The sequence below is a fragment of the Helicoverpa armigera genome, chromosome 6 (genome assembly GCF_030705265.1).
Source record: "Helicoverpa armigera isolate CAAS_96S chromosome 6, ASM3070526v1, whole genome shotgun sequence".
In the NCBI taxonomy this organism is placed as follows: Eukaryota; Metazoa; Arthropoda; class Insecta; order Lepidoptera; family Noctuidae; genus Helicoverpa; species Helicoverpa armigera.
Window position 1 is genome coordinate 7829215 of NC_087125.1, and position 10641 is coordinate 7839855.

The 10641-nt window shown below is 35.2% G+C and overlaps 2 protein-coding genes across 2 annotated transcripts; one reads left to right on the plus strand and one right to left on the minus strand.

Moving 5' to 3' along the window:
* Positions 1 to 25: 25 nt before the first annotated feature.
* On the plus strand, positions 26 to 2959 carry LOC110375459 (WD repeat-containing protein 55 homolog). Its single transcript, XM_021333568.3, has 5 exons — positions 26 to 206; positions 1063 to 1406; positions 1909 to 2026; positions 2115 to 2283; positions 2443 to 2959. Exons 1-5 carry the CDS (start codon positions 113 to 115, stop codon positions 2939 to 2941), a joined length of 1224 nt encoding a protein of 407 aa, XP_021189243.3. The 5' UTR covers positions 26 to 112; the 3' UTR covers positions 2942 to 2959.
* Positions 2960 to 3410: 451 nt separating this feature from the next.
* Positions 3411 to 8092, minus strand: LOC110375469 (GDP-fucose protein O-fucosyltransferase 1). Its single transcript, XM_021333579.3, has 4 exons — positions 7716 to 8092; positions 6264 to 6716; positions 4597 to 4882; positions 3411 to 3714 (listed from the first exon to the last, which is right to left on the minus strand). Exons 1-4 carry the CDS (start codon positions 7807 to 7809, stop codon positions 3414 to 3416), a joined length of 1134 nt encoding a protein of 377 aa, XP_021189254.1. The 5' UTR covers positions 7810 to 8092; the 3' UTR covers positions 3411 to 3413.
* Positions 8093 to 10641: the final 2549 nt, after the last annotated feature.

The window sequence follows — 10641 nt, forward strand, 5'->3', positions numbered from 1 at the left end:
TTGGCGATTCTTATGTCATTATCGTCCATCATACCATCTGTCATCCATCTCACTTTGAAAATATAGAGGTACGTAGGTATGTTGTTATGGTAAGAATTTATTTACTGTAAAAATGACGAAAAATTTCAAGGACTTCGACAAGAACTCCTCAGATGAGGACAGTTCCTCTAACTACACAAGCGAAGAAGATGTGTTATCCGATAATGGTAAGTCCAAATTTTATAAATTGTGTTTTATTACATGCTTACTGCAATTTTAAGGTTATGTTATCTTTCATATTTTTTGTATAATGTAAAATTCCATTCTTACAGCATTTTCATTCTCTTCATGAAACCTACCTGTTAAATTCTAAGTCTCTTTAAATAACCCCTTACGGGTGGAGTTAAGAAAATCTGTTCACAGAGCATTTCTTAACCTTCAACCTGCCTCATCTAAAATGTCTGTTTTTATAGCCATGTTACTGAAAGTGTGGTCAGCAGTTGCAGTAGGCAGCTAGCATCCAAAATGCACCTTTTCTCTTGATAGACACCATATTTATAGTAGGTGTCTATGTATACATTTCTTATCAACTAAAGAAAGTGTTTGTTTTTACAGTGATAACAGTAATATAATTTGTGAAAATTTATACTGTCTGTCTATCACTGTTCATGAGGTTCAGATTGGTTACAGAACAGACAGACAGTTATGTCTTAGGGGCCCTTTTTTCTCATTTGGTATGAAATAATTAGCAAGTTATTTGTATTGAAAAACTTTCAGTGTTCTTGAGCTCATGCCTCATATCTCATGTTAACATAAGTACTAAAGGACCTGAGTAAAATCATCATTTCTTTGATAATTGTAAATAAAACGATCTACATAGCAGCATTGATGTTTTTACATGTTGTTTTGTTACAAACACAATACCTAGTATATAATTTTAACTTTAGTGGATTACCAAGATTGTAAATAATTTAGTTTTTAAATACTTAGTTTTTAGTTCTTAGCTGTCGTATTAGGATAAGAGATCCTGTAAAGATAGTTTAAGGTGTTTTTAAATAAATAAATATTTAATGACTTTTTCAGACCCTGGTGAAAATGATATGAGTGAAGACGAAGCTAGTGACAATAATAGACAAGAAGAAGAAGAAGATGAGAGTGATGAAGATGATGTGGTTAGGGCTATAAAAGCTGAAAAAAATAAACAACGTGATCATCCTCCAACAATTATATGTGAAGATTTTATTGTAGATATATCACTACATCCTTCAAAAAATGTTATAGCAATTGCTAACATTGTTGGAGATGTATTATTATATGAATATAGCAACGATGAAACAAAACTAATAAATACATTAGAATTGCACTTGAAAGCCTGCAGAGATATAGAGTTTGATGATGAAGGGACCACCTTATTCTCAACCGCCAAAGTAAGTACTGTTGTTTAACAAGTTATCTGAGCATATTTACTCACTTTTGTAGAACTGAGTCTGTCAAGCGCCGATAAGCGCTTATAAGTTTCCAGCTTTCTTTCTGTTTACAGCCTAATATAAGACCAATCGTATTCCAATGACATTTCATTGGTTTGCGATTGCTCTGCCATTTGGTCTATATGGTAGATTGCTCTAGAATCATATTGCAATTGTAATTTTATTAGCAGACAATATGATTCATTATGGAATTGCAGAAGGATAAACAAATCTTATAAAAAAAAAAAATGCAGCATGCCACATTTGCTTCAATCGATATTGAGTTGTGAATGGATCTCAGTAGGATGTGAATCGTATGTTGCTAAATTAAATTTAGGAGAATTGAGCCCCTGAACGATAGTAAAGCTGGGAAAACACAATCACCTCCCCTTTTATTATTATAGAAGTACCTACAGATTAACTCACAAAAAAAAAAAATAATAATTTATTTTAATTTTTGCAGGATAAAGCAATTATGGTAACCGACGTTGAATCCGGAAAACTGAAAAGATGTTACGAAAATGCACATGACGAACCAGTTTACAGACTTTTGAATCTAGATAGAGATAAAATTGTTACTGGTATGTTGCTTCAACTTGTAATATGATTAAAATATGTATATGCTCATTAAGTCTTCATTTTAAAATGTCCAAATTTATATTTTAATAGGTGATGATGAAGGAACAGTTAAATTATGGGACTTAAGAAAACCAGATCCAGTGTTCAGTATAAAAATTGGTGAAGAAACTGTTTCTGATATGATCACAAATGATGCTCAGAAGTATTTAGTTTGTGCAAGTGGAGATGGTGTTCTTACATCGATAGATCTGAAAGGAAGGTTTGTATGTCTATATGTTTAATTTCGATTTACTATGAACAATCAAATCAGAAATAAGGCGAATTGTAATTATGTGGGTACCAAAAAAATTCCGAGAATCTACATATACATTATATCGATTGTACATAGATAACTATGTAATAAATTTTAATGTTTCAGTAAAATTTACACAACATCTGAAGAATATGATGCAGAGTTGACCTGCTTGGGACTATTCCGATCAGATACAAAGCTGCTGGTTGCCTCATCAACAGGAAAATTATATCTTTTTAATTGGAAAGAATTTGGACTCCACAGCGACGAATATGTTGGGCAAAAACACGCCATTCAGTGTATGCTTCCTATAACACAAAATATCGTAGTAACATCAGGAGAAGATGGCGTGCTGAGGGCCGCACATATGTTCCCACAACGTCAGTTAGGTGTTGTAGGGCAGCATAGACTTCCCGTGGAGCATCTTGATATTAGTCATGATGGTCAATATGTTGCTTCATGTTCTCATGATAATGACGTAAAATTTTGGAATATATCCTATTTTGAATCTATTGATTCCATTATAGATGTGAATCAAAAACAAAATAAGAGAAGAGACTTAAGCAATAACTTACCGTCAAGTAGTTTTAAGAATGCATCAGATTTCTTTTCTGGATTAATTTAAATAAACAGCAAAAATATACATGTTTATTTATCACTTTAATTTCCTCCAAGTACGAAAATAATTATTTTAAACTTAATTAGGTGAACAAAAAACTTACAGCTATATTTTTGTAATTGAAAATCTCGTGCTGGATAACAAAACGACATTACGTAGGTAGAATATTCATACGTAGAACAATCGCTTCAACATTCGAAACATGAAAAAAAACTTTAATTAAACATTACGATTTTTTTATCGATAGTAATCGGATCTTTTAACCATTTTTATCCTTTTTCTGTGATGCAATAATAATGAATAATATTGTCTGCAAATGTCATGTCACTGGAAAACGATTGGTCTTATATTATTAACTAGTCTCAGTTGGTATTCAATCGTATGTCGCTGTAAAATTAGAAGAATCAAAATGTGATGTTGAATGACACTGTTCCTTACAGTAATAAGCGACTTAGGAAAAAGAAAAGTAAAACTCTTATTACAGTTCTATGTGTTTACTCTTTTTTCTGTATGGAAACGACCAAAATTCTGAAGGTAAACCTCTTACATCTCTTTCTCTCTTGACAAACGCTGAATACGAAGATACACAGTTGCCAATAAAATAATTTGCTTGACCAAGAATTGCCAAGTCCAAGTGTGGATTCGACGGCTGTAACCTGACAACTGACACTTCAGCATGCTGCAGTCCTTTGTTGAAATCATTTATCATATGATTAGAATCTGATGCCACGAAGATGTACTTTATATTTTCTCGTTTTTTAAGAGCCCTCTTCACTTGCCTGCAAGTTTTTGAAATTTTCCATTGTTAGCGAGAATATGAATAGGTACTTAGAAAAAAGCATGCGCAAATTTGTATGAACACTGTGTCCACTTTTCAATATTCTTCTTGTACAGTTATTGAGAGTCATTTCACATTTTCGTGAATTACACACTTATTTGTCCAGAAATCTAAATTTCTTGGGTCTTGGGTCTCGGCTCAAAAAAAGGGCTCGGCGCAATGTTTTTTTTTTGCTTGGCTAAGGCTCGCTAACGTAGTAGGTAAGACTCAACTTGGTTGCTCAAGAGCTTCGTGTGACATAGGTTTCAAACGAAGCTCTTGAAGCTTCGTGTGACATAGGTTTCATCACTGTTGAGTGTTGAGCCATACTGAAATAGTGCGTACAGTGTTCATACATTACTACCCATTTTTCAAACACCAAGTTTCAGAGCAAACTTGGTTGGTGAATTGAACTTGGCTGCCAAATAACGTACAAGGCTTTCATATGAAATAAGTTTTATCACTTTTACTATATTAAGGTTATAGAGACCTGTGATGATAGTTGTTTGTTTGGTAAATAAATAAATTATGCCAAAAATAATTACCTAAGCTATAAAAAAGTTGTGCCAAAAAGCATGTAGGTATGTTATAGCAATAAAGCCGATACTTAAAGATTTTTAAGTATCCCTTCTTTGGCGGCGTTTACGAAAAATAAGACTTATTCATACACTAGGGTTTCCGCATCCAGTAGTCGTGGCATCCAAATTAACAAAAGTCACCCTCGCTATGCTGTGGCGTATAAGCAAATTGACCAATTGTCTCGCATTTCCGACGTCCAATTGTATTAGTTAGTAGTTAGGGCTAGACCAAATAGTTTTTTAATGATTTTGTAAACATTCCTTACTTGATAATTTCATCGGGATTCGGTAGACACATAGATAATGTTAGTGGTCCCCTTTCATTTTTGTATCCCACACACTGAGGTGCTGCAAATAACATGGTGCTGTCCTGGACATGTTTACAAGCCTTAACCCAATCTTGTCCATTTCTTAAATGTAAACCCAAGAAACCACCTCCACTCATATTCTTCTTTATAAATTGTTTTGACTTATTAGATATGTCATCACTCCAGGAGAGGTACTTTTGTAAATGTACGTTTTCTTTTTGAACTGGGAAACTTGCAGGTGCACCTGTAATAAAAAAAAAAAAAAACATTAAATAAATTTATGATTCACCATCACGAGGGAGAGGACCACAAGAGACCGCTCATGTGCGCACTGTCCTTGCCACCACTTCTTGGAACAAATGCTTCATCTTTTTTAGGATAGGCTTCTCTGATTATATGCGTCCAGTGCCTACATACAGTAAAGAAACACAAGAGTGGAAAGCTGCTTTTTAACCGCGGCACAATTTTGAAGATACGTGAAACATGAGCGCAACGTGTTTCAAAAAATTGAATCCTGAGCGAAAGCGAGAGGATCAAAAAAGAAAAACGTGAAAAATCTTTGCACCCAAGTGCAACACGTAGGTTTTCATCCCACACGTCGAGGAAGTTTTTGTTTTAAAAGACAAAATATTAAAAATATTACAAAATTTTGCCGATAAAAAAAAATGAAGCCTATGACATAAGTTTTCGTTTACTGGGCAAATGGTTTTTACTGCCCTTGCTCAGTAATATCACTGAGTAGATAAAATACACATACGCTACATTTTTACCTACTAAGAACTTACCGCGGCAAGGAAAATCAGGATCATGGCGCCTTCATCTTCCTCTTTACGCACGTTCTCACCGGAGAGGTATAGTTATCAGCACGGATAATGAGCTCTCGGCGGAAAAGTGGGGATCGCTTTGCGCACTGTAAACGTATGGCAATAAACCAATAAATCACTTCTGCGCAGGTGAAGGTCAGGGCTCAATATCCTTGCCGATGATTATACCTGCGTCGGATCAAGCGGGAGATGGCGAAGAACGAACAATTTTGCTTACTTCAACTTTTAAAGAGGTAAGAAGTCCCAAATTGTTGTGTGTGAAAAAAGGTACTATGGTGGAAAAAGTGGATAGTCAACAAAATCAGACTTTTTCCTTAATTCCGATTAACTTTTGTAATGCGATAAATATACGTCGGATAAAGTTTGAATTGTAAAAACTTTCGGAGTAAAATAAAGACATCAATAACTTCAGTCTGAGTGCTTAACGCCACACAATAGACTGAGCGACCGGTGACCATTTCGCTTTTGTATTACGTTTATGTTCACTATGTCCTGTCTAGTATACGTATTTAATGTCTCGTTAAAAAAATTGCGTATGCTTATTTTACCTACTCTATGATTTACAACTGAGCAAGGGCTTGCATATAAAGTTTTTTTTTCTTACACTGCAAATTGAAAATTAATTTTAAGATTAAAAATATGATTATTTTTCTCTCTCTTGAAAAGGAACCATTAAACCCTCTTTCAGTTTTACAGCTTTTGAAACATCCTAATATTTGTTAGTATTTTCTCTATTGTACTAAATTTAAGGAGCCTCATGTTAGGTATAGTTATGGGCAAAAGTGATGAAAGATTACTTACCAGTGAAAGCTAGAACAGGCCATTGAGATGGAGGATACTTTTGTTTCCACTTTTCTGGCATCGCTTTGTTATGCACGTCATAATTCAAAGGTCCATAAAATTCAGAGTAGGAAAAATCTATATTAAATGTGTCCCAAAATGGACCAAAAGGATTACCCGATTTAGCATTGCAACTTTTTTCTTGTTCACCCATTCTTTGAGTGTAACAAAATGAGATTCGTTTTGTGACAGGCCAAACAACAGGAGCCATTTCTTTCATAAACTTCTCCATGGTAATAACATTATGATATGTTGCTAAAGTTTCAACCTTGAAATATGTGTCAAAAGGTACTTGTATGGATTTAGGTTCACCAAACCTGTATTCTACCCATGGAGGTAATACCAATGTTCTATTTAAACCTTTACTGAAAGCTAATGCTCCTAAAAAATTATCTGCCTGATTACCAAACCTGCCTGAAAAAAGGAAGAGAAGACACTTTAGATATTACTGGATTTATGTAATTGGCTTTTAAAGCTATCTAAGTCAAATAAATTATGTAGAAACATATTTGGAACATAGGCTTATGGCTCAGATGCACCTGTCATGTTTTCTCTGCATCACCCTTAGGTTGACTAGAAAGAATGCCTATGGCATTATGACCATCTATGTCTATGTAATATTTTTTTGAAAAAATTTAAATAAATAAATAAATGCACGGGTTGATTGGTCAAACTTTAAGCAAGGCTTGTCACGGTTAGTCTATAAATGGGTTCCTTTATTTCAAAAACCATATAAAGTTATGAATTATGTTTAACATACCACCAGATACATAACATACAAATAGTACCTATATGATCACAACAATTACACCTGCATATTCATGTAAAATAAATAGTAAGTTTTAACATCTGGCTATTTTACTTCAGTAAAATAACTTCAATTAAATTATTGTCAACCCATAAACAGTCATCAAATCTTGTGGATCAATTTAATGCACTATTTTTGCCTATATAAACCGCTGTGATTGCAAAACAAAAAAAATACCAAATACAGTTTTATATTTGTTGTTTAAATAATATGCTTTGTGTTAACTGTGGTTAAAAAAAGCTTATCAAGTTCTTGAAGTTCTTGTTCAGACTTGGATAGGTTAAGTGATCATTTATTATCTTTGGAGTTAGAATACACTTTGAAGTGCAGTCATGATTAAAGTATGATAGCTTGTACTAAAACATTTTAGAGCCGATTTATTGTCCCTTAAATTTATAGGTCCCATCTGTCATTGTACCTACTTCTTTGTCACTTGTAGCATAGCCTGGGGCCAGAAAGTCTGTCTGACAATCAATCTTACCAAGAGTATTCGTGGTTGGTGTCATTTAAGGGGCGGTTTAGCCCAGATAACTAGATAGAGGGTCAGACAGACAGTTGCCGCATGCAAAACACTATTCTACTGGAAGCCAAAACCAAAAACTTACCCATACAGGGACAGTATACTATAAAACCATTTTCATTGCAACAATTTATACTTATTATATTCAGAGCCAAAATTAGATAATGGAAAAGGGGCATTATGATTACAGAAAACTTTGCTATTTTGATCGTCCTGTAAAATCACAACAATATGAACTTAAACAGCAAAATTCAAAATAACAACAATACAAGCACCGGTAAAAAAGTACCTTGTGCTTGTAACCACAGAACATATAAAGGCCCCAGTACACGTTGGCCTGTGTTGGGCCAAGCTGTGCAATGCACAAATGTAGGCCACGATCAAATGGTGTTTACACATTGGCGCATGGCTCATTCCTGCCTGGCAAACCACTTGCGATGGACGTCGAAGTAATTAAGGCTTCGGCTATTTTTTGTACACCACTATATATATTTATATTATACCACACTACTATATATATTTATATTATACTACACTACTATATTTACTACTATATTTATTTTTACACGCAACACAAAAGTGTATTTTATCCTCAGCGGTCGGTGACGAACTAAACATTGGCCGAATGTGTAAACACCACACGCCAAGCTGGGCCAAGATTCCTTTGATGTGTGCCCAAAAACCGACAACTCGCCGAATGCGCGCCAACCTTGACAAATGTCCGCCAACCTGCACCAATACCCCGTGTACACATTGGTGATGGCGTGTATTGGCCGCACTTGGGCCAACGTGTACTGGGGCCTTAATACCCTACAGGTAACTCAGGCACTCAGGTAACTTCGGTTTTGATCACAGACTATCAGACTATTAAGAGATGCTTTCGTTCCCACAGAATATATATGTTACAGCCATAGTGATTAAATAGATGCATTGACATATATTCTAGCGATAGACAAGAACATCCATACAAATAATTTACCCGCTTATGTCGTCTGTTGACATCTCGTTGACGTATTGTGACATGTAGTCATCCTCATTGATGTTAATTGCAGAAGTGTCGCTCGTATTTTGCCTACATTTTTCATTACTCAAAAAGTTTATATCTAAGTGAATTCAAAATCATGTAATATATCAAAAAGTTTATTTATATCTAATTGAATGCAAAATCATGTAATATATTAAAACCAGGAACTTATTTTTAGGGTTTTTAATATTAATTACGATGTTTTTTTTCTTAAGAGGGCTATCACAAATTTTCGCGAATTTAATTATTTTCCATGACAAAGTGAAGTCTGTTTTCATTGATATTTTACCTACTGCCAGTTTTATGGCACATCTGTTTCTGCACGATTTTCTTAATCCATAATTTAAGATGGCGGGCGGGAACAAATTAATGCATATTTGTAAAATTGAATTATAAATGAAAAGTATGATATACAAGCGTTGTAATAGCATGAACAGCGTGTAATTTTATTAACTTGACTCTCGAATAGTTTATATGTGTAAGTTTATACCTTGATATGTATTTTCTATTTTATAATTGTCGTTTCATAGACATCCATCTGGCGCAGGTGTCAAAATCGCTCTGATTTGCCATTTTGGGCAATGCATAGTCTGCAGTGCAGTTCAGTGTGGTAAGCTTTTTGTTCGGAACGTTCTATCTAGTACGTAGTACACACTGACCTCTATATATATACACTGGACAGGCTGTTCCGTACGTTTGACAGCAATTTTTTTGTGCCCATTTGAAGCGCCAATATCGTCTAAGCGAGTGTCCACAGAACTAATTTTGACGTATAATTTCAAATGGCTGTGAGAGAACTGTTTGTTCATTGGTTCACTGTAAAATAATTTTAGTACCACGGACACTCGCTACGTCTAACAGCGCCAAAATGGCGATTATCAAACGGGCACAAAAGCACGTTGACAACAGCCTGTCCAGTGTTTATATATGTTATGGACCATGTGATTAATTCGGGCATTATTTATAATGCCCGAGCATTATGAATAATGTCTAGCTTTATCGGGCCACATGATTAATAACTATCTTAACTTCATTATTTATCACTTGGCACGGGCATTATTATATTGCTACATGATAGTTGGGCAATTTGATAATAAAGCTATATTTTATGCGGTGCGAGGGTGGCAGTTGTTCTAATAAATAAATCCTGTTACTTGCTACATATTTTATGATTATTGTTTTAAATTATATGTTCTATTTTAATGGGAAATTATAAGTCTAGCCAGAAAATTATTAATTGGACAATTGTCATCTAATTTACTAACTCGGCCTCGTTTTCCTTGATCGCATTTTTCTTGGCTCGTTTTTTTTATGGTAGAATTTAATTTGGATTCAAAACATTGTATTAAAAACTGAACTTAGTGACGAAAACGAATCGCTGCAAAACCGACTCCACGTAGTCTTGTCTGCCCTACCCCTAGAGTGCAATTCAAAACCGCGTAGGCACGGAGGGGCGAGGCGGCCTGCGAGCTGAGGCGCAGGTAGTTGAAGCGCTCGCCGCCGCGGCTGAGGCTGGCCGGCGAAGCCGGTCAGCAAGCCGAAGCTGCGGCGGTGAGCGTGAAAACCATCTGCGACGATAAGCTCGCATGGGACCGCCGGAGCCCCGCAGCGCCGGAGCCGTGACAGAAGCCATGCTTGCTGCATGTTGCATGCTTACTTCTATGCTCTGTCAATTGATATGGGATGTGTGAATATGTTTGTATTACTTTGCCCAAAAGGTCACGGGCAATATGTATAGTGCCCGGTCAATTTGATTGTTTGAATAATTATTATCAAATTGCACTCTCATATTGGGCATTATTCATAATGACCGGGCATTATGTATACTGCCCAATTTATCACTTGGTCCATAACATATATAGAGGTCAGTGGTAGTACATATATATCGATGAATAGATGTTATACATAATGAGTAAATATATTATACCCAAATTGACTAGACAATGTGATAAATTGATCACTTTGTTCTATCACAGCATCTCATCAT

Excerpts from the sequence above, each read along its gene's own strand:
- LOC110375459 (XM_021333568.3), top strand. The coding sequence starts at position 113 with ATGACGAAAAATTTCAAGGACTTCGACAAGAACTCCTCAGATGAGGAC. Across the intron at positions 1,407-1,908 it reads CCTTATTCTCAACCGCCAAA|GATAAAGCAATTATGGTAAC; the intron begins GTAAGTACTGTT and ends TAATTTTTGCAG. Across the intron at positions 2,284-2,442 it reads TCGATAGATCTGAAAGGAAG|TAAAATTTACACAACATCTG; the intron begins GTTTGTATGTCT and ends TTAATGTTTCAG.
- LOC110375469 (XM_021333579.3), bottom strand. The coding sequence starts at position 7,809 with ATGCCCCTTTTCCATTATCTAATTTTGGCTCTGAATATAATAAGTATA. Across the intron at positions 4,883-6,263 it reads GCCTGTTCTAGCTTTCACTG|GTGCACCTGCAAGTTTCCCA; the intron begins GTAAGTAATCTT and ends TTTTTATTACAG. Across the intron at positions 3,715-4,596 it reads AATCCCGATGAAATTATCAA|GCAAGTGAAGAGGGCTCTTA; the intron begins GTAAGGAATGTT and ends AAAAACTTGCAG.